A 26,865-nucleotide genomic window follows, 5' to 3' on the forward strand; every position below is an offset into this window, starting at 1 on the left:
TCCACTCTGAAGAATGTAGTGAAAATACAAGCCAGACTCCCTCAGACACAGACTACCTGCAGTCACAAAATCATTTATGATAGTAAGGTATGAGGAATATGGTCTGGTGTGTATACACACTATTTTGACAACTGATTTAAAACAATTGCCTCAAACACTAACTGAAATATTCATTTCTAGCAAGGATATAATCTTGCAATTTCAACAGTGCCAATAATTTTTTTCCATATTTGTTCAGCTAGAACAGAACACAGAGTAACAGAATGTGCTCCATTGTTTGATACTGGCTCCACATGGCAAAGAGGGGATCTTTCCATGTGAAGACATCGTCACTCACACCTTTTTCATTCTGAACCCTCCACTAACCGAAACTCTACAGGCACTAGTCATGCCAAATAAGATCCCTGAGAAAGATAAGAGAAAACTGAGCCAGCTGAAATTCAAGCCTTTTAAAGATTTCACAGAAAAGGTAAAAACAGTATTTTGGCTAGAAAAATCTTAAGGTTTTACTGTCAATCTAGAAAAATCTAGAAATACTTAATAGCAAACATTCTCTTCCTTGAATTCAGCTAATCCTGGATAATCACATTGATATTATCGTTCTTTTGGACTTATGAGCAGCTCTTAGAACTAATATAATTGAGCCAAGTTGAGGTGCTAAGGGGAGTTTCTATTTATAAAGCATACAGTATATACTTACTGTAGTTTTTCCTGTTTGGATATAATATTACCATGATGTACACTATGCTGGGGCTTGAAACTAAAAGAACAGGTTGTGCCAATACTTGTTCTCAACTGTGCACACAGGGACCTATGAGGTGGACAAAGACCCACCAGGAGCTACAGGGTTTGTGTCAAACAATTAAACCCAAAGATAAGAGCTCACAGCCCTGTATACAACTGGCACAACTCCAAACAATTGACAGAAAAACGAGAAACCTGCCACTGGATAATACAGCATCATTGTCAATTAGTGAATCCTAAATAGATTTTTTATTGTTGTTTTCTAAAAAGATCACTCTTGCTCCTCCACAAGTCTGCTCTCAAGTCTGTCAGCTCTAATTATAGCTGGTTGCTAGGCCAGCATGTCAGACGTGAGCTCCCTAAGACTGCATTTCATATGAGGGTGTGAGTATTTGCTTATTCCTTGGTGCCTTCTGGCTCGGGCTCTTCCTGTCTTCTGTATTTGTGTTTCTGTAACCTTGCTTGTGCTTCCACTTTCAATACAGCAGGAAGGCAGTGGCCCGGAGCAAGGCCATGGCTACCCAAGCACTGTCTGGCAACAGGAGCAGAGACAGAGAAACACACTGCACAGCAGGCCACACTCAGAGGAGCACCTCTCGCCAGTCTCCTAGCAAGCCGATCCGCCCCTCGCTCGGAGAAATCACTTCCTCTAGCTGCAGACCAGGGCAAAGAGAAAGACCGTCAGAGCTACAGCACCAGGAAGGCTAAGGCTTTAGGCGAAATAAAAAAAAAAATCAGCACTTCCGTCCTGTAAAGGATTTCTGCCCGTCCACTCCATCCCTGAAGGAATCTGCACAAGACGAGGTAACAGCCTTCAAAGACGGACTAAACTGCTCCAATTAAAACATAAAAATACAGATTTGACTAATAGCAAGATCCCGGTGATGAAATGTCACAAGGTACAGCAAGCCAGACAAACCTGTCAAGTGGAGTTCTCCGGCTTGTACCTTGTGTCATTTTCATGAACGTTACAAGCACATAAGATGAGAGGATGTTTCTGAAGGCGCTTTCCCATAGTGACCTCTGTGAAGTTTTATTTGGGAGAGGCTTGGTGAAGCAGAATGTTCTGGAATAAGCAAGAACATCTGGTGTTCAAATTTCCGAAACCTTTTAGCATAAAGTTAAACCAAATCATCGGGGATTAAGTTCTATTTTGATATCCAGGGACCCAAATTCAACATTTTCTCGCCTCTCATTAGCATAACAACATTCTTAAAAGCTGTAACGAAGTATGCAATTACTGACTCCATCTGGTACTGTATATATCTGTATGTCATAAAATTGCCAAGAGGGCCACAGTTGTCTTAGTGATGCTAAATGTCTTATATTTACTTTGGGATCCCAGTTTTCAATCACTAAATATCTGGGATATACTTTTCCAGCACTGCCAAGCAAATTCAATGACTACAATCTTGAAAAGATTCCCTTTTTAATGAATATGTGCCAATACTCTGTTTTGTTGTGATCCACTCTGTTTTGTTGTAGGAACCAACCAGTCAATCTTGCTTGATTCCACACATGGGGAGCATCTCAACACTCACAGGATGAGAAACGGCCTTTCACTTGAGAAAGACCATTTTCACTTAATAACTCTACATGTGTTTTCCTAATGTGGCAGATGCCGAAGCTCTTTCAGATGTCCTGCGCGTCATCCGCACTTCAATGTACAGGCAGTATGACTATGCTGGATAATGGAGGGATGATTGGAAAATGACCCACTGGAACTGGAAACACAATAAGTACATACTGACAGGGCAATGACAATGAACTTGGTGCTATGCTGATGAATGGTAAAAAAATGGTTTACAGGCCAAGCCTTTTCTCTGCCTCTCTTTCAACACTGCACATCTACAGGATCGCCAACAGATTCTCCTGTTTGCCCCTTATCTCCATCTAGTACTGATTCCACAGCACGCACAGCCTCCTTCACCTCCACGTTGCGCACTGAAGGGTCGGGGGCCGCTTCTGGCCACTCGGGCAGCTCCTGGTAGCCCACGGCTTTGGCATTGAGCAGGTGGGAGAGAGAGCCAAGCTGGAAGTGGTCCCGGTCTGCAACACAGAGCAGTTCCTTGTTGAGCACAACGAGAACATTAACCATGCAAACGCAAAGCAGACGAGCACACAGGGTGGCACAGGTACGGGGATTTTACCTGTGCTGGCTAAGCAAAAGTAGAGCCGCCAAGAAAGAGAAGAAAACGCTGAGCATTCAGTTAAATCAGGAAATGTCAGGCCAGCAGCTCTCAACAATACTGGAGAGTTCGGAACGGCTGTCTTGTTTAGCTGCTGTTTAGTTGAGTTGTTTAGACAGCTGTCTTGTTAAGTGTCTCGTAAGCGCTGTGCATTTTCATTAAGATGAGATATTAAGATTAAAGATCAAGATATTAAGATGGCACCTATTAATATTGTCTCATTCCCTGGGTGAGTAAGGTAAAGATAACATATAGACATTAATCAAAATGAGTTTAAATTAAGATTAATTAACAATCATAAAACATGCATTTTTGGGACAGAAATGCCCAGTTAAGACAAAATTAGTATACATTTTTTTGCTATCATGGGTCTTTATCCAATGACAGAAACTGTCATCAGATCTGAGAAATAGTAGCAGCATCAACAGTCTCATTTGCATGGAACTCGGTATGGAATGATCTGGCCTCTCTTCTCTCTCAGCGCACAGCAATGTCTGCCTCTGGTACCTTTGAAGGGAGATTCCAGGACTGGGGCTGGCTTGAGGGCGAGGAACAGCTTCTTGGCATGTTTGCTGAGTGCACCGCTCTTATCAGTGGGGACAATCAGCTGTCGGATGAAGCGAGCCCGGTCTCTGATGTCATAGTTCTGGTCATACTTTGCCAGGTTGAGGACATACTGGGTGAGCAGTTTGGTCTGATGGGTCAGAGAGGGAGCAGACTATTAACTGGAGGGAGACAGTGAGTCATGAAGAACAAAAAATAATTTTGTATTATACTTTGGTTTTAAAATCCTGGCTTTTAACATTCTATGAATTTACCTGAATCTTAAATTCAGCCAAAGATAAAGAAGGCTGTTACTGAAGGGACAAGCTCCATTACTTTTGTGCCACAACATTAATGCCCCTGGTAATGACAACCCCTAAAAGGGTCTAAATTATTGTTGATGTAACAATGACACAGATATTTCACTCTGCCTCAGAATACCCCAAGTAGGTCACGCCACAGTTTTTCTTTAAAAAAAGATCAGCCTATAATTTTAAAACCCTGTTTGGCTCTCTGCTGTGTATTATAGATTGACTTAGAGTGTTTCAGCACCCTGGACAGTGTCCTGTTATGACAAGGGTTTTCAAAGGCAGTAAGTCCTAAACAGAGAGGGAATCGGTGTCTTTAATAAAGCATCAGGATTCACAAGCTAGAAAGTCTGCTCCTTTGAGATTAAGATAATTAATAACCGATGCTGTTCAAGGCAGTATAAACTAGGAACAATTTCTTTTTTGTTTTTTTTTCTGTTAAGACTATTGATGATAAATGATGTTTTTTTTTGCAACTAACTGCCCAGATGATGACAGGTGATTTGAAAAATGAATGATAATGATCACAGCAGCAGAGAAATGACCAAAAATCTCTGTTTGCTGTACAAACACAAAGAGATAAAATGATTGCACTTTGCTGTGTTTGTTCTTCCAGAGTCTTAAATGTTCTTTGACTGCAGCCTTTTTAATTAGCATTGGTTTCCATCGTAGCCTAGTCATGCACCAAGCTTTAACACTCCATTGCAACAGGAAAGAGACAGCACATTATTCTGAGCACAATAAAATGACAGAATGTCAGCAGAACTATAGCTTCCCAGGAAGACCACCATTATTTAATTGCAATGAATCAATAAACACGACTGCTTCTGGATTGACTTCCCCAAATTCAATGTAACGTACAGTATTTTTATGTGGATATTACTGATAACAGATCTGAAGCAACTAAGATGAAGAAGATACAAAACTACAAGGGCTCCAAAATGTCATTAAGCATTACATCTCAGTTAAGGGATTAAAGACTATTAGATATAAAAAATGATATCAGATTAATTTTCTTTCAGATGTTTGGTTCTTTTGTTATAAAGGTCTATGAAACAAACATTCACTAGCTGTGCAGGTATGCTGTCTGTTTGGATACGTTTGGGAGGGAAATTTACATTGTATAATGATATGGCATCTTTTACTCCCACGAAACTACTGCATACAGTAAAGTAACAAAGGACCAAAAGTATGGCAACTACAGGCTTCTGACAGGATGTTTCTTCCTACTAGATTTTAGCAAAGAGAATAAAAATGTCTCATGCACATTCAAATTTACAAAGCATTCTGAGAGAACACAACAACTGTTCTCCAAATGGAAGAAATCATTGCAGCTTTAATTTGGTACCTGTTTGGAGTTGGTCAGGTACAGTTTGGCTGCCAGGTTGATAATCTGCAGTTTGACAATATCCTCTTCGCTGGTGAAGGACTTTGCCATCTTCCTCAGCACGTCAGGAGCTATTTTGGGGACATGTTCACAGTACTCACCAATCAGCCACAGAATACTGGCTCGGGCCATGGGAACCTGCCCACAGGAAGGACAGAAACTGGATGTCATTGTCACAGTGCATTGGATTGATAACAAGACTACCGATTCTAATCGTAACTGATTGACTCATCACTGTGGTAAAAGTCAGTCTCTTGAAAGCAACAGTCTACTGATGATCGATCTAATGTGCTGTGCAATTAATTTTCATTTAATTCCAGGAAGTGTAATATTATCAGGCATGATCACAAGGAGGGTTTTTACCAATGTGGTCAGATTCAGTTTTAATCACATGGTACCGTAAACTTAAAGGCAGGTAAGATGACTGGTCAATTTCACATTAGCTTCCTCGGCCCTGCAGCCACACAGAGGGAAAGAAAAGCACCTGGATGTTGTCGGTGAGTTTCGCCATGTGCTTGATGATGTCGCTGTGCTGCGCCGGCTGCATCTGTAACAGCTTCTTTATCACGACGACTGACTCGGCCACTACAAGCTCTGGAATACAGGTCACACACGGCACTTCAGGACACAGCAAAAGAAATGACAGCTAATGCAGAGCTGTGGGTGTCAGAACTGGTTAGAACTGGGAACAAGTCACGAAGAGAAGTACAGCACAAAAACCTTCCAAAGATTTTAGATTCAATGCTGAAATATTAGAAAAAATTAAAATCCCAGTGAATGGTTACTCTATGATACAAAAGACATGTACAGTTGAGTTGGATTACATGACTAGATTTTCAAATCTGATCTGTTTTCTTCAAGAAGGAATTGCAATTCAAAAGGATTGTGATCAGAACCTCCTTTGTGCTCTTGACTTGTCTCCTTTTTTGTTTTACATTCTCGTGTTTGTACTCTAAGTACACAGGGTTCACTGTTGTCATCTCTGCCTGGGGTTTTACTGTGGTCACTTTCGAAGGGCACAAAGAAAACTTCTAAGACCCAGAACTACAAAGTCCTGTCCTTCAGAAGCTGCATGCAGGTTCACTGGGAGAGCTGAGCCCTGGATGGGCGCACACTCACCATCACGGTTGGACAGTAGCTGGACCAGGCCATTCAGACAGGTGTCTCTCACCTCTCCAATATTGGTGGCACAGCGACCAATGGCTTGGATTGTGGCAGCTACAAAGTCCTTGTCCATGCTCTTGATGTAGGTCTGATACGTACAAAATACAAAATCATATTGCACAAGTTCCTACAGTACATAAAGCTACATGTGCACTACTTGAGTAATCCATGACCTACAGAAGAAATTTTAGAAGATTTCCAATAAGGGATCACAGAACCAGATTAGTGCATTAATACATGCTCACCAGTTAAAAGCAATCAAACTTGACCTTGTTTCTGGTAGAAATTTAGGTTACGTTACCTGAAATTCCCTCAAAATGGTAGATATGTTGGTCTCATTTGCCAAATTGGTCAAAACCTCTAACTGCAAACAAAATAAAAGCAATGTTAATCAGAACAAACCTGCAGGCAACTCTCATTTCAGTTAGAGGAAACAGTTTCTTAGTGACACACATCACATTCACATCACTCACATTCAAATGATTAGTGATTCAAACACTTATTTGTACACACATGGAAGAACGTGTAAATCTTTGGGTTCAAAACTTAGGGATGACCACAACAAACCTTTAGGACTTTGATCTGGGTGGGGTCTGTAGATCGGATGTAGAAGCTCTTTAGGTAAGGTTCAAACATTCCCTGAAATAGGACATACAAATATAGCCTTGAACTCATTTCACCATCCAAGGCCCTTTTTATATTAACAGGTAGGAAAATCTTAGGGTCTGCTCAGCAATATGCCTTTCTATTTGTTTTTGGTATTTTTGAATGATGTCTAAATATTAATGATTACATTTCATAAACGTTAAATGTAAGGACCTTTATATTTAAAGCCTAAGAAAAGGAGTTATTTATGTTCTCAGTCAATAGTTTTTCAATTGACAAGAGAGATGTAGGAACACCAGACATATACTGCAAGTAAGACTACAAAATTCTACAACAAGTCTACTAAATATAATTATTTTCTTTGTTTTCTTTCTCTAGCAGAGGGAAAATGCAAAAAACAATACAATTATAAAAAGGAAACATTTATTTAAAAACTCACCCTGCGTTTGATAGACATTGTTGCCACATTCTGCAATACAACATACTGGACTTCACTGCAGAGAGAAATACAGCAGACTGGTCTGTGAGTCAGATTTTTACAATACGTTTTAGTTGATTTTAGACACGAAGTCTAATCATCTTTTTAGAATATTTTACATTCACCACAATGGAATTTCAATTTAATTGTGCAGAAAATCTTAGGAAAGTTGAAAATCTTAGTACTCTAAAGAAACAGCACTTTACATTTCCTAGAATAAAAAAAGCCATTTAATATACAGTAGTTGTTTACAGCTTTCAAAATGGAAGAAGGTATTTTATTTTTGTCCTGTTTTTATAGCTTATTAGCAAAGCACAATTAAGCTCATATTATTATTTTAGTTGTCATATAAGAGAAGGCTTTCAATCATAAACCACGTCTGTAGGTACTTCAGAATAACATAATAATATACAGTATATACAATATACAATATAGTGTTTTGTTACACGGATGGCTATCGAGAGATAAAGTAATGCATGTTAAAAAACTAAAACATGGCCTAACCAGCTCTCATTTTTAACAGAAGTTTAAGGGATACACTTAACTTAAATTCTTCCCTGTCTATGCTGACAAAATACTTTAATCAGGGGTGGTGAAATACTTAAGTGTCATCGTGAAAGCTACCAAGATAAAAACAGTTGGCTTTTTAAATGACTTCACTGGCTGTTTGTTTAATCTCAGAGAGAATATGCTTTGAAAGTCGTCTCACTCCATTTCACACAAACTGTTTTAGTTACAAAACACATCAAAGGCAGCTGACACAACCATAGATTCCTCCATGACCACAGGGCACTGTCATTTCATGGTGACATTTACGTGGTAGAAACTGATGCCCCATTAATATCGAGCTTCCTACAGGCAGCGAAAAGGCCAAAGTCATGTGGTGTCTGCAGATGAAAGAATTGAAAAACTGGGACCTGCAATGGATGGTTTATCACAGCCGGTCAAATTGAAAACTCTTTTCGAAAAGTCTATGCATCCCAGGAAGGCAAATAAAGTAAAAAGGGATCTTCAGTTCAAACTTGGTTTTATACCAGACAGAATAAGAATAAGAATAAGAATGAGAGAGAAATTGTATAGTTTGGATGCATACTATAGAATACATCTTATTATAATGTGTAAGTGTGGGGTGACATAAGGAAAAGGGGCCCTACCTGTGACTCCTCATGAGGCGCACCAAGGCCTTCGCAATGACGCCCACCTCAGCCTTGGGGGCCAGATGGAAGTAGAGCTGTGCCACGGCCATGACTACCTGCACAGAGATGAAGCATGCCTTTACGAGGATCCTCTGCACACAGACACACCACCACTGTTCCCCGTTATACACGGCGACCCAGGAAGAGAATTCACAGATCTCCTAACAAACAAAGTCATGACTTCCAGCTTCCCATGTTCTCGCCATCCAAGGCTGTCCCACGGCCCTCTGCCCCTCCCTCTTCCTCGGTCACTCTGGGCCGCGATTAACCCTCCCTCCCTCTCACTCAGGCTCCGGCCCTCTTTGCGATGACAGCCACCCTGCAGACTGGCACTGACCGCAGCGTTGCGACTCTGCAGCAACGGCTTGGTGTTGCGCAGGAGGAGCCGGTGGTCGGGGTCCATCACGTAGGGCTTCCTCCTGGGCAGGGCAGCTGCCTCGGCCTTCTCGTCCTTGCCCTCGTCCTCATCGGAGCCATAGAAGGCCTTCTCCGCGCTCTCCTCCAGGAGAGACTCCTGCGGCACACATAGCGGTCAGACCACATGACATCACGGTATTAGTATCTCCAACAGGCGATTATTATAACAGCTAGAACACTGCCACACCCTTTGCAGGCTTTCCACTTCTATCGTGTTCTACACCTATGAGCGTGATGATGGATTGATTCCTGCCTGTCATGCCTACTGGCAATGTTACTGTAACATTAGTTTTCTATGGGACAGGGTTGTTAGCCTCGTGCCCAACCTCCAACACGGAGGACTTGGTGCCCGAAGTGGGACACGAACCTAGTACCCTCAGATTATGAGTCTCATGCTCTACCAACAGAGCTAGTCAGGGCCGTGATGAGTGTGAAACTGTGGCAAATATCCAGGGTCCGCAGACATGGACACTTTTTAAGGGCTGAGCGTTATCTCAGGAAGACTGGATGGAGGTGAGCGGACAATATTTTAACTTGAAACGGCAGTGGGTGGGGTGAGGCAGGCTTAGGTGGGATTCTGTTGATGTTTCGAAGGCCGCATCGATGATGGAGGGTGCGGCACCCTTCTGTGTTTCAGGAGGAGGACATCGCCGAGAGGAGCACTCACGTTTTGGTTGGGGTTGAGGAACTGCGTCCGGGCGTAACGGGTGAGCATGTTGATGATGACGACCTGGCCCCACTCCTCCACGTCGATCAGCAGGTTGCACAGCTTCCTGTAGTTCTTGTGAATCAGGTCGATGCGCTCGGGACAGACCTCCTCAAACGCCATCACCACACTGCCTGCCACCAGCTGGACACAGGGGGGGCAGGGAGGGACAGTCGCTCAGCAAACACAGCCTGCACCTCAAAGCACTACGGGAAGACAGGCCTCCTTTGATCTATACATGATGCTCTACAATTATGGATCGATTTAAGTTGTAGTGAAATGAAACCACTCTGACATCAAATGACTCTATACCAGGCAGCATCAATCTTCTTGTGTATCACTGCAGAGACGCTTAACCGTTTCTGTGTTCTCTTTGTTCTCTTGTAATTAAATACCCGCGGCTCTGAGCTGAAGTAATAATCATGAGGCACATCACAGACAGAATAGATAAAGGCAAAAACGTGCTTTGACTTAAACATTTTGAGATTTACCTCCTTTTTTCACTACACATAATACAATTAGCAAAATTTATATACGACCCACATACCAACAATAAAAGCTCTAATGGATACATGTGCTATATAAACAAGAGGGTAGACTGCAGATTGCTTTGCCTAATTTGCCTCATAAAATTACAACAGAAAACTAATGATGTTATGTAAAATAATTCCCTGTATATAAACTGGGAACAATACCCGGAGGCCAAATTGCTCTGGATACTTTGTAAAAACGACATCCATATCAAACAATAATTTCCTGGAATGCTTTTAACGTACTCAGATGTGGAGACTTTTAATGACACAAACCACCATGGAATTCTAATTTACACTGCAGTCCTGGCAGTTTTGTGTCAGAGAAGTGGTTAGGGCTCAAGACTGCAGGGGCATGTGCTTAAATCCCAGGTGGGACTGTTGTTCAACACCTGTGACGTCAACTTACCCTGATTTCTCCATCGGCCCTAGTTGTGTAAATGGGTACCAACACTGGCATCTTAGATAACTGTAACCTCTGTAAGATGCTCTGGATATAAGTGCCTGACAAATAAATGGATGATCACAATATTGTCTTACCGTGGTTTTGTCAGCCAAAAGTTTTTCAATAACCTCGATCAACTGGTCCTTCTGGTCCGGATCCAGACTAATTAAAAGAATCAAACACAGTAATAAGGAGGAGAAGATGTGCTGCGTTGCTCTAACCTTGAACTAAACCCCACAAAGTTATACTGATTTCAGGCTGATCTCACTAAGATGAGAAACAAATTAAGCAAGCCAGTGGTTCTGGTCCATGACTATATACCGTAACACAGCCAGTGGCTAAACTACAGTACCAATGCCTTCATTGCATAGCTCACCTTGTTCATGCAATATGAATGTTTTAACATGTTTGACAGCTGCAGATCCCCAGACTAACACTATTCCTATCGTCATGTACAGTGCTGATCCATACTGATCCCCACAGCCTGGTACCTGTAGAGTTTGGGGATGGCATGAGCGGCTGTCTTGCGCACATAAGGGGACATGTCCGATGCCGCCTCTTTGATTGCCAGCATCATGATGGGCACGATGATGGTGACCCTGATGCTGGAGAGCACACGCAGCGCACTGGCGCGGATCAGCTGGTTGGGATCCTTCGAAGAGAAACATAAAAAATGGGTTTCGGGTACCATACTTCTCCAGGGCAGCCCAAGGCTCACAAGGGCAAAGGCAATAAGGTTTATGGATGCTGCAGTCAAGCCCGATCACAAAGGCAAAGGTTAGAAACTCTTCTGCCTTCAGACTGTCTAACCCTGACTCTGTCCCTGACCCACTGCGCATTTCATACTTCCATGAATTTATTCCCTGGTGCCTCATAGGAAACTGACAAGACTTGGAAGATCATTCTGTTCATTAATTATTAACGACCAATAAAATTTGGGATTATAGGCTAAATTTTATTTGTACCGAGTTAACCTAATTCTTGAATACATGGGTACACTTCCACCAGATGCTGTGGCTTACATCAGTGGCCCTTTTGCACTGTGCAACCTGAATTAATGGAGAATTTCTTTTTCGAATCCGGAGCCATAAGATTTCTATAACTGAAATTTAACCTTACAGTGCAATTTTAATAGCTACAAGAATCGAGTTTCCATTGTTTTGGTGCTTAACAGCTCTGGGATTACAGTGTAGTGATAGTGAATTAAACCCAGCCTGTTATGGCACTTGGCCAATTAATGATATACAGAAATGACACAGCACTTCTAAAAAAGCCCTCTCCCTGGGACGGAGTACTGATCATTTTCCCACTGTGCGCTCAGCTGACTTAAGGGAAAGGACCATCTGTATTAGCTGCCACACACAAAGCAGTCAGTACCAATGCCACTTAAAATAAATGGATTTGCTGGAAGAGCAGAGAAAAGGGCTGGAACCTCTGAAATCAATCATTGTTTCATTTCACACAGGCAATCAAGTGGCCTGAGCGCAGACAGTACTGCACTTACACAAGAAGGCTGCAATCGCAGAATTAAACACGCCAGGGATACAAAATGATTTGTTTGGTGTTGCTGAAAAACTTGGCATTCTGAAAGCCCCTTTCAACAGAGCCTAATAATACTTAGGAACTGAGCAGCTACAGTAAAATACGAGTAGTTAGGGGAAACAAAAACAACAGAGGCAGATACATGGTAGACTGATGGCTTAATCATTTCACATTTAATAAGCAGACATTCTTCTATATTAAAATTGCAGTATTTCAGATATATGCAGTGTTTGTTTGAGTTACAACAATCTTTGCTATTCCCCCCAAATGAACTAAACCCCTTCAACCTCTGATTTTGCATTCTTTTAATTATGATTGAGGGAAGGCTAGGAACTTTTCGAACACGGCCCTTTTGTGAGATTACTGGATGAAGAGGTAACAAGTACTTTTGCACTCTATGGAGTAGCCAGACCCAAGACGTGGCTGAGTCATAGCATCCCGGTTTTATTAATCCTCCTGTCGAAGAAATTCCTGTGACCACTGACCTTTAACCCCCTCTGGAAGGTCGAAATGGAGAGCAAAGCCAAGTCTTGTTGTTCTTCTGCATATCTAACCAGGTACACATACACCAACTTCTTCACCTGTGTAGAGAATTCTTGTTAAAATAGGCCAGCAAACTTCAAACAGGGAAAAAAAAAGATTCTGCAGTGTAGTTACTCCATATCTGTGCTGTTCTGTGTTCATTGGTAGTATCTATCCTTGCGTGTGGAAACTGTGACTTCAACCTGTTCAGCCACTTTTCCCATATAAAAAGATATAAAAGGACAGAGCAGGATATGAAAATTAATGGGGTGGAATGAGATGCAGCCTTAAGGACACGGTAGAAAAAAATCTCCTTATAGAAAAAGAATACTGTTATTCTGGGAACCTTTTAAAACCAGTATTGTTAAAAAATGACTGAAAAACACATACAGTAGAGAGGCATGGGAAAAAAGTAAAATAACAGTAAAATAAAAATAATGAACTATCTGGACTCTGCATCTCAAACAGATCCAAGTCACCTTGGGTGAAAGCTAATGACAAATAAAATGAAAAAATAAGTTGTATTTGACTACACTAATAGTTTTGCTTAATGATTTGCTTAAACCTAATGATAAAATGCATTCCTCTGGGAGATGTCAAAGATGTGATCATAATCAATTTTATCTTGTACATAGATTTGTCTTAAAGAATAAGCAGCTGGGATACAATTTCATACATCCCAATATGATGCTATATAACTGATTATGCCTCTAAAATCATTTATCATAATAAACTTTATTTTGCACTGTTAATGTCAATGATAGAAGCTTGGTTTCAGTGCAAGGAAGTGTTTTCAATTATTCTTGAACAAAGGAGCTCTGTGGGATACTGTCACTGGGGTCACTGAACTCACCTCAATGTTCTTACACGCCACATTCTTGACTACTGCGGGGAACAAGTCCGAAGCATTCTTTCCTCTGGCGATCATCTAGAAAACAAAGACACATCCATCAACAACCAGGGTCACCCACAGTAAGGGGAGGCTTAAGGAGAGTTTGAAAACTACAGCCTGTGGGTAGTTTTTACACTGCTGTGATGATCACAATCTTATCACCCTTCTGCTGCTATCAAATCTTTAATATTCTTGTTCTAAAACACTAAACAGGATAAAAGGCCTTTTAGTGTTTGTTCATAAACAGCTGTTGTTATCATTTCCACAAATACTAAACATCCAATATCATTTCCAGTCTATACGGAAATGCGGAAAAAAAGCCACTGGCTCCATGTGTAATATATTTTACAGAGGTCAGCCACCTGATGCTGAGAATTATTATTAGAATAATTCCTTACAGTTTTATTGTGCCTGTTTCTCAGAGGTTCCAAGAGCAGCACCCACCTGGGTAATAAGCAGCAGGCACACAACTCCTTTCCATCTAGGTGCTTTAACCCTACCGGTTATTTGAGTCATTTGCGATGCAATACAAAATGCATCTATATAATGCATCTATATTTTCATGTCACAAATTTACAAATACAAATTGTCAGATTTAAAAAACTCCAGATTAACCAAACTTTGAAACTAAGGGCTCAGCTATCCCTAAAAGGGGCTATTCTCACAGTGTCCTACTGTATACAAACAACAAAAATATGAATGCTGACCCATGAAGAATTTTAGTTAAGTGATTATTTGCAACTCGGGTTAACAAAATGCACTCCATGGAAAAAATACACATTTGCCTGTCTTTTGTAGCCTTTTGTATGTCTTTTGTATGAAAAATAATGTCTTCCTAATTACTACAGTTGCTGCCTCATTGGTGTACAGATGGAACATGACTCAAGTTCGCAACGTTTTTTTTGTGATAAATAATTTAGTCCTGGCTGCCCTTCTACAAAGCTCTGAAACTGACACTGCTAATGAATATTTAACACCTGGCTGTGCATTCTCTTTCACTTACTTCTGTCCTAATAAACACAAGTTGCAGAGACCATAAAACCTGATCTCTCCTTAGCAACAGGGTTTCATGGCCTAACATCTCAGACAGGCCTTCTCTAAGAGGATTTGTCTTCAGCAGAACACATAACATAACCAGTTGGCTGAGCATACATACTGTAATAAACTACTCTGATTCACACAATGTAGGATTAGCAATTCACTTTATATCTGAAAATATTGTGTAAATAAAAGGGCTGGTTATGTTTTGCTTTTTGGAAGACCTTTGATTTCATGCATATTTCAATACAAACCTTTTAAATTATGGATATGAGCCACAAAATGTCAAATGGCTTTTGAATTACATTTAGACTTCCTAACATTTGACAGATACCAGCTTTTTAAACAGATGATCACCATTATGTCTGAATGCCTTCTTTCAAATGCAAAAGACTTCAGTTCAAATGAAAGAGAAACAGGAGGGTTCAGAATAGAACACTTTGACAAGGTAAAAGCCGCTGACTGATAAAATAGAGTTTGTGTGGAAACAACCGCTGTAACTCAATCTTCAGATTCTTGGAAAACAGAGAAATGGTTTTGCATCCGTGTACTTTTTGCTGTACGAATTGTTCAAATTACATTTTAGTCCTGTAGGAAAATGTAGTAAGGTATGTTTATACTTCAAAAATTATTTACTGAATGTGTACATAAAAGTAGTGGAGCTTGTAATGCAATTATTGGAAATAGTAAGAGTTAATTAAGAATACGTTTTGTAGGACCACTACTGTAAAATCTGCATATAGTGGCACTGATAAATGTATCTAGATAATTTACAGCACATGCTTAGCTGGGGTTGTAAATAATAAAACAATAAATGTTTATTTTCCCATCATTGATTTTAAACAGATTAAAAATGAATTAATATATTCCTTATATTGATTAGAATTTGCTTCTCTTATACTGTTCCTTTGTGTGAAGCAAAGCCACGCAGTGAATATGCTATACAGTGGGGGAGAATAATTTAATTATGGTGAAAGAGAAAAATGACTTGCATTGAAACCACTATACAATAAACTTAATCAACTATTTAGAACTGAAAAACTGGAGTGTAAAAGTTATAGAAATACAGCAAATGGGAAATTGCTGCAGCCATTTGAATTATTGATTGAATACGGAAAAAAATCAAAACAGAACTCTGGGATTACACAGAATTCAGATTCATACCACCAGATATACACAATTCAACAGTCAAAAATATTGTTGCATAAATTCTTTCTTCCATTTGAGTAGTTTTGAGGAGTCATCTTATTACTTTAAATCTTTACATTGGTTATGAGTCAAACAGGGACTTTATTTGAAACATAAAGTATGTTAGTATTTTTATAGGGCACTTCACAGTCTTCTTATAAAGCAGTACATATTTTGGTGAATATTTAGGATCAACTGAACAAACTTATCTTTCTGATTCTTTTCCTCTTTATCCAAGCGGTTGGGGGAGTATGGAACATGTTGTTGCTGATACCCTGGTTTCTTTCAAGAAACAGCTGGATGAGACTATTGGATGAATTAGCTGCTAACTACCAAATGGGCTAGTTCAGTGGTTCTCAAAGTGTGGTCCTCAGACCACTGGTGGTCTGCAAGCATGTGCCAGGTGGTCCGTGGACTGACCTAGTCATCCCTCTTAAATCAAGTCTAAGCAGCTCCATTCTTCACATCAGCTTTTTAAGGAATAAAAGCATTTGCAAAATATGCAATTTTGGTCATACAAATTTAGCACTTCCATAAAAGGTAATTCAATTTTAAATTATTATTAGGTGATGATTTTTACAGGGTAAGAAGTGGACGTAGCCATAGGTGGTCCACCGCTTCTGTGACTTGGTGTAAGTGGTCCTCGGAACTTTGAGAACCACTGGGCTAGTTGGACTGACGGGCTTCCTCTCTTTGCAAACTTTCTTATGGTACAGGTAGTTACAATATCATTTTGTAAAATGGTTTTTGTAATGCCCTTTGAGAATAAAGGAAACCACCAAAGATCAGAAATGATGAGCTTGTCTGGGGTATTAGACCTAAAAATCGTTATCTGAAAAGTAAAACTAAATGACAATACTGTACTTACTGCAACAATTCGCTTCATTGCCTCCAGTTTCAGAGAATCCTTGTTACTGTCCAGCATTTCTTTCAGGTCATCGTGCCTAAAAAAACAAAAAAACCAAATCATGAGGTTTTATATTACTGTAAGTCCAGTGGGAGAATTAGTCATAGCATTAATCACATTTCAAGGACCAGAAACTCTCAAAGAAACAACATTATCTCATTTAAGGAAGATCTGGAGAGGATATGCTTGCCCAAATCCAGTCAGAATAATACAGCATGAACTGTGTGACATAACAGAACATAACGGTAGAGATTAACACAATTCTGATTGTAGTGTGCGATAATTCGAAGATCTCTAACATATTTAGTTGGCCTTCAACCTGTGACAAAACGCAGAACTCACCTCAAAGTGTCTGGTGCCTTAAAACTAAATGTAGAAGAAAGTTATAGCTGTTGTAAGTCACGAGAGTGTTGTGTCTATCAGATCAGGAGGGATGAAAAATTCCCCAGTAATCTCTAGCGCTTTCATCTGATTGGAGAACTGCATTGCATCTTTTTGTAAATATCCAAATATCTCAGAATTCTCAATATGGCACAAGCAGTAATTACTGCATGGATTTCTACATTTTTGGCTTAGACATCTGTTGATCAATTCATCCATGTCAAACGTACCACTCAATACTATGAAATCCAGGTCAATTATCTCCCTTCAAACTCTGGACCTGGGACTGTTGTTTTCGCTGCATTTCATTACTTAAACACACTGTAAAAGAAAGCAATCAATCCCATAGGAAAGTCTACATGGTTTACATAAAGCAGGGGAAAATGAGCTGTCTTTTTGTGTAGTTTGAAATTGAGGTTATGAATGATGCTAATGGAAATTATACCATTTCAGTGTGTGTTAATCACGTTTTTCCATCAGTTTGAAAAGAGTCCCAAGAGGTTTTGTTGCTTTAATGGCTGCAACCGTCATTTATAAACCTCTTATCTTTTTCCCATGAAAATCCATGAATCCAAGAGGACACAGCTGTCAGGTGCTGCTTTATTCAGGTGTGAACTGCTTGAGGTTTAAGGTGAGCAGTTTCAGAAGCCGCAAGGCATTATTATTTTTTTGTAAGTGTGTAATTACGTTCATTTCAATCTCATTTTTTCGAGAAATCTTTATGGACTGTGCCACATTTTATTGTTATCAGGTCTATGTCTTGTTAAGGTATGAAAATAATACTGATCTCTCTTTTTTTGTTTCCCATTTTATGTAGTAGAGAAATTGAACTAACTGATGAGAGGGACTGGAGGCATCAGGTACTGCCAGCATGTACTTAATCATACATGACAGAAACACAGGAATGCCTCAGCTCATGAGCCAGGTAATTTCATTTACCTGCTTCATTTCAGATGCATTTATTTATTTTGTACACTGCTTACCATGCTAGCATAAAGTTCTTATAGAGGTTGTGGGAGCTAGGAACATTGTTGAGGTTCACATGCCTGGCTCCTTCAAGAAACTGCTAGACAAGAACCTCGGATAGAAACCCTACTAACAAGCAAACGAAACCAATGTGCTCTTCTTCTAAGATTGCTTGTCAAAGACACTAGCAGACCATAACACTTGAAGAACCACACACTGAAGGCAGTGCTACACTTTTGTATTGTGCATCCTCATCTCAATTACACCAATCCAGTTTCAGTAGTCTTTGGAAATATATTTTTACAGGAATGATGAGTTAGGCTGGCAAAAATATGAGCAGAACATATGTACTAGGATGTACAGTACACTAATAAAATGTAAGTAGAATGTTAAGCAGATATCTATTTTGCTGTTTATAAACCGAATGTTTTCTTCTGCAGAAGCACATTTTGCAAATATAAATTTATTGTAAATGACATTTTTTTCCATTTCCTTGCAAGAGATTTTGAACTAAACTCTGTTGCTCACCAGAAACTGACACTAAAACCATTAAATGGACAAACACTTTGTCTTTACTTTTGTGAGTGATCATATCAGACGGAACAGCTGTCTAAATCTTCCATCTATATGTAGTTGTGATCATTATCCCCTGCATGGAGTTCTATGCTGCCCTGTGATTGTATGGGTTTCCTCCAGGTGCTCCAGTTTCCCCCCACAGTCCAAAGACATGTTGGTAGGTTAATTGCCTTCTGGGAAAAAAGGCCCTGCTGTGAGTATGAGTGTGTGTGTTTGTGTCTGTGTGCTCCCTGAGATTGACTAGCGTCCCATCCAGGATGTGTCCTGCCTGTATCCGCCTACTACTTGCCAGGATAGATTACTCTGGCTCCTCCACAATCCTGTACTGGATAAAGAGTTAAGAAAATGGATGGACTTCTATCCTTTCAACCTTCTTCATTTGTGTATACTCTTACCTGTGGTAGATAGAATGTCTGTTATTCTCAGTAAACAAATTCTAATACCACACAGTATATGGAGTTTATCCTGATTCGTGCATATTCTTTCAAGTACTCAGTCGACGATTTTAGTGTTTAGAGTTTAATATATTATACAACGGTTTCGTACATTGCAGAAAAAGAATTAAAACAACTAAAAGCACAAACCTTCACTAAAGTACATACAGTATATAAAGTTAAGGGCTGTGTTAATTTTCTTAAAATTTCTATGTTTTAGACTGTTCCAATCTACTGTTTAAAACACAGAACTTGTAGTGCTTCACTAAACCTGATAACAAGAGCCTTTGATGACACAATGTTCCTATGATGTGTTTACTTAAGCATGACTAGGCTCTGGTTAAAAAAATGGTCCTGTACTGCTAACTGAAATGGACCGCATCATCTCTCCCCTGTTACAGAAAAAGGCACGTTGCTATGGAAATGGCCAATGATTCAAAACCTGTGTCTCTTTATTTAAACAGCCTGCTAATCAATGACAACATGGGGCCATTAGTGAGATTCTCTTTCAGCCAGAACTAATAAATGCCAATGGAATTCCAGATTATTCTGCTTCAGGACAAATCCACAGATGACTCTCAGGTTGCTCATCACACACAAAATATACCTCTAGCTCCTGGCAATTTGTAATGGTTTGCCAGCTGTGAGGTGATACTGGTGATGAGGGCAGTCACAGTGAGAGAAATGATTCTGCAGGAACACGATTGTATCGAGTGCTCTGGGCAACAAAATCCAACAGCTAATAACGTGAAAGGGCATTTCGCTTCCCTGTAATGAAAATGTTGACTGTAACGTGTATAACGTTGTGCAAGAGATACAACTGCAATTGTCTGGTGGTTTCAATTACACACATATACAAATTGTTGTCAGTAAGCTACAGCAGTGCCCGCACACTTTGAATGTGTGATATCGAAGTTTAGGCCACGACAAAATTCAAACATTTATCATGTAAATAAATAAAGCTACCCTTAAAAGGTCATTTAAAATGTCAGCTGGTATCAGTTTTGGTTTGGTTCTTCATTGAGGATCAAAACTGGTTTGAATCTTGTTTAGATTTGTGTTCCTAAGAAATGAGAAGACATCCCTCCATGACACTCTTGGTCCACTCTCTAATATTCACAATGGATAAATGCATCCCACCCACTTCACTACACTGGCATGGTTTGCTTACTAAATATCTAGGTTTGTTTTCCATCACAGCTTTCAGGCATTACAGTTTTTGACCATGCCTGCTCACATTGGCACAAACAGTTCAAAAAGTACCCCGTGTTATGTATTTTTCCTGGGCAAACATTTTATTCCGCAAGAAGACCATTGAAAAACATAATTTAGCTATTAATGGCATTTGCATATAAAATTAGTTCACTTCTGTCACCAACAATTACCGCGATTCAAACTGACTAATACAACATGTGTGGGTGTAAGTTTACATTCAAGAAGATGAGATCTGATATTGTCTCAAATTAGATCTAGCACAAATGATCTAACCTACTCCGTTGGGCTCCTGAGCAAGGCCCTTAACCCCAGCTGCTCCAGGGGTGCTGTACAATGGCTGACCCTGTGCTCTGACCCCCAGCTTCTCTCCCTGTCTGTGTGTGTCTCATGGAGAGCAAGCTGGGGTATGTGAAAAGATGAATTCCTATAAAGTGATGTTAAGTGCAAATGTGCCAGTGTTACAATTCTATAGCTAAAGGTCTTTTCAGTATTACAAATTATTAAGATTTATTGAAAAACAAAATCAGAACAGCTAACACTTGCGTACCCTGGCTGAGAGCCTCAAAAGAAATAAAGCTTTTAAAGAAATATATTTATTTATTAAATATATAAAGCACACTATATAATTTGTATGACAACCATTAGTGTAAAACATATAATTTAACTTTGCATTAAGAAAAAAATGTTGCATTATAAAGCCAAATTCCTCATTGAATAAAAGATAGCCTATTCTCACAACCCACAATTACATCTAAGTGCATTTTGCTTGCACATATATAGCACCAGAATTCCACAATCTGTATAAAGTGCAGTCTAGAGAACACTGCAGATACACTATAACACTCAACGAGCCTGCAAATATCATGTTGTGAGTGGTATAGATTTGTGCTGATTAAAAATAAAGAAGATCAATATTGCTTCTTATTGGCTATTTCAGATTATAATGAAACGAAGTTAATGGCTTCATGTCACGGTACCCTGAAGAGTTGTGAGGGGAACTCTAACTCTTTGCTACAACTGCAGGTCATTTAAGGATTCCTGGAATCAATCAGCATTAAGATAAGCAGCTTATATATATACAGTATTTTGGCAACAACAAAACAGTCAGGTCAGTTTTGGGAAGAAAAGGAATCAAACATTGTGCTTGAAGAAACTGGGAACCCCACCACTGTGGCCAAGGGGAAGTGAATCATTAGGAACAGCTGACTAAGGAAGTTTACTGCCATGGATTTGTACAAAACAGAAGGGGAAAGACCGGGAGAGGAGGACAGCAGCAACAGAGTTTCCTTGCTCTACACTTTCACCCAACGACCACATTTCACATATAGACCAATCTGAATGAAGATGCTTTTTCTGTCTCCAGCAGACTTTGTCAGCCCCGAATGACTTAGGAATAATACAGTATGTAATCAGGCCTGTGCTTACAGTTACCAGCTCTCTGTGGCGTGCAGAAACATCAGCAGCATTACAAAAAATAACAAAAGCATGTCAGAATGCAGGCAGATCCTACCTTCTTTGAAATATTATGCCTTAGTACCTAGTACAGGGGCCGATATCTTAACCGTAGAGCAGAAGGAATAAGGGTATGTATGTGTTACTGTACGCTTTCTTTTTTTTACTTCAGCACCATGCGGACTGAAGCTGGATGCTTTCCACTAGTTATGTGTAGCAATAATATCTAGAATTCAAAGTGGAAGGCAGTGTTTAGTACTTTGCATACACATGGAGAGCAAAGAGAAAAGACCTTGTGTTCGATGGAAAAACAATGCTTTAAACATTAAAAAATAACAAAACTGAATAGAGGGAAAGCACTACACTCACCTATGAAAGTAGTCATGCTTCGGGAAGAAATCATTCTTCATAATTACTGTTAAAGACCACCCTCCCCCTACTTTTCTGACTATAAGTGCATGAGCACATTAAAACATGGACACTGAAGCATTAGTAATGGTTTAAATGAAATTAGGAATACAGTGAAGGGCGTGGATCAATGAGAGAAGGGCAGGGTGTTGCACACAATTAATTGACACCCTTCTCAGGATTAAAACAGCACAATGTGACTTCTCCAAGCACTATTCTGTTCTAACAACAATGAAGTCGCAGCTCCCTCTGATATTCTGCCATAGGCGATATACAGTAGTTGCCCCAGCAACCAACAGTACACAGTAACATTCCTGCATCCTCTTCAGTGTGGAAGGTGGCCAATTTAAATGAACACAGCTTTGTGTCACTTTAGAATTTTTCTGACGACAAATAACAATCAGGTGGCCTCTGTCAGCCAGGGTTCTGGGTCACAGCTGGAAGATTTAATCCTCCTGTCCTGCTGTGGTAAATAAACCTGCCTGGTGAACCTTGCCAGACCATCTGTCTATTGATCCACCTACAGTATTTCAATTATTACCTCCACCATTATCTTGTGTACTTTTTTATTGTTACAAGCCATTTTAGTCAAATTTAAAATCCCTCCATGGGCATTTGAAAAACCACCGCAGCTTCTATTATTCTACTATTACATGACACAAGCACACTGCTACATTAAAACGCTAAATATCAGGAGACAGGACAGTGATGAGGTGAGGCAAATCAGAGCAAATCTAACCTGTTCAAATTTTGTGCAGCAAATAAGTCACAATTCATACTAGCATGCTAGTGAAGGACAACAGCATCATGAAGACTTCACAAGAGATTGAGGCACCAAGTAAGAACTGACACCTAGAGATCAGAGAACATTCTGCCCAGTTCTTCAAATCAGTTATTCCATACTGACAGGAGCCAGTTCAGTTCGGTTTATTTGTCGTATGCACAAGTGCAATGAAATGCCTATAACATGCTTAGTCAGGAGAACCCGAGAGGCTTGAAAGCTACAGTTGAAGCTTGTACAACGACCCACTCATTGTGAACATACTGGACCACAGTATATCTCAATGCTGACTAGTTATAAGAGTAGTCATGGTGATTTTCATGTCCACTGATAGCGTCCAGAATTACACAAGCAGTCCTGTACTGAAGTAAGCATTTAGAAATTAGATAAGATCATGAGACACAAAAACATCAGATCATCAGATCTTGAGATGGGTTACATGATTGCTAGAAAAAACTATCTCAATCCGAGCGTGGGTATAACCTAGTAGAGAAATAACAATGTTACCCGCGTGTAGCTCTCCTCTGTCCCTGCTGGGATTCAATCACGGCTGCTTGTGGGCTCAGAGTTAAACAGCACCACTCCCTAGACAGCAGAAAACAGTAAAAGACCAGGTCTTGCAGATCCAGCACAGTTCGACGCTGTCTTGGATATGATGGGATGACATCTCATCCGTAATATGCTTAGCGGACAGAAAAATAAGACTGACTGACTCACAGGTTCTCCCAATGTTTATGCACTCATGCCTTCCATTCATGATTTCAGCAGGACCTAATCACCGATCTACAGGAGCCACACATTAGTTATTTAACTTACCCATTTACCTTAATAAGACAACAGGAAAGCCACAGCGTGATTTTTAATCAAGAGAACCGTTAGAAGAAACGGTTGCCACAACATGAACAAGCTCAGTGTAACTCTTTATGGCTTCACACCTGCTTGTGCCTTTGCCTGCACAGAAGTGTCACGCGTTCTCTGATGGCTTTGCTATTCCACTGTCTTTGGGAGGCAAAGGGTTTCATAGCAAACTGTGAACAAAAATGCGAATTGAAAGAAATCCCATGGAGACCGGTGCGGACTGAGTTTGGGAACTGCAGACAGCAAATAAACTGACGAGCTGGAAAATCAGGATTGCTGGAGCACTGGGAATTGGTTCAGTGGATGACCATTTTTGAATTCAAACGATAAACCATAAAGTTAGTACAAAAAACCTGGTCATGCATTTGTTTAGTGTGTCAGTGTTTTTAATGTTCAATTTTGCAAAACACTTACTGTACTTCTTAGTGTTGGCGGCATACAGTAGATAATGTGCGCACATCTGTATTTCAGTTCAGGATAGCAGGGAAACTGATGACATAGGTATAGAGACCTCACTTTTTTTCATCAACCTCTTATGTGCCATTAACTATCAGACTAGGCATTTTTCTATGTGTGACATGTTATTTAATACACAACTTGTGAAAAAACAAGAGGTTCAAATATAAACTGCTTTTAACAACACATCAAAATAGCTCTGCGTGAATGCATTCTCCCGTCTGCGAATCTGAGACAAAAATACATATTGCATAGATTGATCCCAAAAGAAGGCTTATAAATAACCAGAACTCACCTTGCTTCAAATAATAAAACACCAAATACTTCAAACACCTTGCTTCAAATGTACTGGCGCACATCTCACAATATTCTTGATTTTTTGGACTCTTAATAGAAGTAAAAGATCAGAAAAATGTTTTGGCGGGCTTTATTCCCATTCTCATAGTCAGCCAAACACAAGGCATTCCCTTTCTCCAGCGATACGCACAGGTAAACACAAAGAACGCATGTGAGCTTGTGCTCATGCCATGATGTAGGTGCAGATGAAGGTAAAATAAACAGCTGAAATCCCACCTAGATTTCTATACCACAGGGTAACTAACAAACACCAGGGTGAGAAAAAAACTCGGTAGTGTCTATTCTTCCACAAGAGAGATTTAGGATAGGATCACCCTACCACTCAAATCCAGACACAAGTCTCCAGAAGGACATTTCTGTCTTTGTATGGCCCTCTCAAAGGAAGCATTTCCCTTCACTGTGTGTATCAATGTGCTACACTTGTTCTTACACCTCCAGCTTGGGAAGCACACTGTAACCTACGATCAAGTAAGCTCCCCAGCACCAGTCTTACAGGGTTATCATAATGTACCATAGGTCACACTGACCCACGTACTTGTAGTTCTGCCCTTGCATTGGCTGAGCTCATTGACAGCTGCAAACTTTGGTCCCTTCTGTTAGAATGAAACAGATCACTGAATTCTGATTTCAATCTTCTCCCTCTTCCACCCCATTCATTTTAAGAATGAATTTCGTTTCCTTCAGTTTTGAAAAAATGGCAGTGTTAATAAGCATAAAATTATTATCAGGTAATCATGTGAAAATATTGCACATTAATTCAGTGTGTGAGCATACTGTTTATCTTGTATCCAGACTAAGACATATTAAGTAAACTAACTTTGTCAACTTTATTTCTTTGCCAGCCTGGGTTAAACGCATACTTTCAATTTCAACTTTAAAAGCTTTACATTTGACCTTTGCTCTTACAGACTTTGAAGTTAAACAAAAATGGGGCATTGTTTTTCTGTTGAGAAATTTGGAATAAAACCTTTGCACTGGAATTGAGGGCTTTAAGTCAGGAGAATATACATTTAGAAAAACAAACTCTAACCTAATATCCCAAATTCATGTAACGTCTGCAACCTGTAATATAACTTTCATTTTTTAAGTGTATTTTCATATTTTCCAGGTTTTAATTTTCTGAGTTCTTCTAAATTCTGTACAAATCAAAAATAGTTTTTGAATCCAATAGGATTATCAGGATGATGATTGTGGACATTTGGCAGTGTCTAACTCTAACATTTAGTTAGGGTCTAGACACTTTGAAATGGCACAGCACATAAAACACTTATAAGTCATTATTGATTACGTAAAGAACAAGCGAACATAAAAACAAGACTTAAATCAATTGAGGATGACTTTTAGTAATTATAAATCAATCAAAAGAGAAATTAGTCTAAACTTTTCTTCATACTTTAATTTCATCTTATAAAAAGAGTAAAATATGCCTCTGTATTGTACCAAGGACAAATCAAACCAGCTATTGTAGACCCATACGTAGGAAACAATTTGCCATGTTTCTTGACTTCCTGCAGAAATCTGTTTCTCGGCTGTTACAGGCTAACTGAGTGGTGTATGCCCTACCGCAGAGGCTGTGTCTGGGCGCTGTTTGTTGTGGTCTCTTCTAGTCCTCGGTCTTCCTGCTCTCCGGAGGACTTCAGGAGTCGCAGCTCATCTGGTTGTACTGCATTGTACCATGTCTGCTGTCCACTGTCTGGTGTCAAAACAGGGCTCTTGGCCTCTTCCTGTGTTTGAGCGGTTTTGACCAAGTTCACCGCATTCACTGGCAGCTGCAACAACCTCTGCATAGGCTTCATCCTGTAACCCACTTGAGTCAATACTACCACCCAAAAAATATCCAAACCAGTGGCGAGCACGAGGCAAAACGGGAAACCCACCAATATCCTCCCAATTGCACCGCACAGACACTCAGAATCCAGCAGGGATACAAAGCAATTCCATATGTGAGGAAAGGAAAAGAAAGACACAGATATCCACTTGGAAGAGGAAGGTTTCTTCAGAACCCAACAGCCTAATGGAAAGAAATGAGAAGCCAATGGCTATAATTTGAATCCTGAGTGTTGATTGGTTGTGCGGAAGCAAAGCGTGGCAACGTCAGTCTCCTCTCTGCACACACCCTGTCCTCTCAGTCTCTTCTCCTTTCCCTCTCTGGGGAGCTCGCTCCATCTGCCTTGGTTTC

General features: G+C 39.9%; 1 protein-coding gene across 1 annotated transcript in view; it reads right to left on the minus strand.

The window, feature by feature from the left end:
• Window positions 1-26,482, minus strand: part of ap3b2 (adaptor related protein complex 3 subunit beta 2) — a 40,122-nt gene extending 13,640 nt beyond the window's left edge. Inside the window, exons 1-17 of the mRNA XM_088920800.1 lie at window positions 26,250-26,482; window positions 16,764-16,839; window positions 13,631-13,705; window positions 12,741-12,836; window positions 11,205-11,365; window positions 10,809-10,875; window positions 9,700-9,882; window positions 8,953-9,129; window positions 8,574-8,671; window positions 7,381-7,435; window positions 6,903-6,974; window positions 6,637-6,699; window positions 6,291-6,423; window positions 5,656-5,765; window positions 5,133-5,309; window positions 3,441-3,627; window positions 2,675-2,793 (exon numbers count right to left, since the gene is read on the minus strand). Of these exons, the coding sequence (XP_088776926.1) occupies window positions 2,675-2,793; window positions 3,441-3,627; window positions 5,133-5,309; window positions 5,656-5,765; window positions 6,291-6,423; window positions 6,637-6,699; window positions 6,903-6,974; window positions 7,381-7,435; window positions 8,574-8,671; window positions 8,953-9,129; window positions 9,700-9,882; window positions 10,809-10,875; window positions 11,205-11,365; window positions 12,741-12,836; window positions 13,631-13,705; window positions 16,764-16,839; window positions 26,250-26,482 (2,082 nt within the window). The remainder of the gene's footprint in view (window positions 1-2,674; window positions 2,794-3,440; window positions 3,628-5,132; window positions 5,310-5,655; window positions 5,766-6,290; window positions 6,424-6,636; window positions 6,700-6,902; window positions 6,975-7,380; window positions 7,436-8,573; window positions 8,672-8,952; window positions 9,130-9,699; window positions 9,883-10,808; window positions 10,876-11,204; window positions 11,366-12,740; window positions 12,837-13,630; window positions 13,706-16,763; window positions 16,840-26,249) is intronic.
• Between the last annotated feature and the right edge of the window lie 383 nt (window positions 26,483-26,865).

This window comes from Atractosteus spatula, chromosome 7 (genome assembly GCF_055471065.1).
Source record: "Atractosteus spatula isolate fAtrSpa1 chromosome 7, fAtrSpa1.hap1, whole genome shotgun sequence".
NCBI classification, from domain to species: Eukaryota; Metazoa; Chordata; class Actinopteri; order Semionotiformes; family Lepisosteidae; genus Atractosteus; species Atractosteus spatula.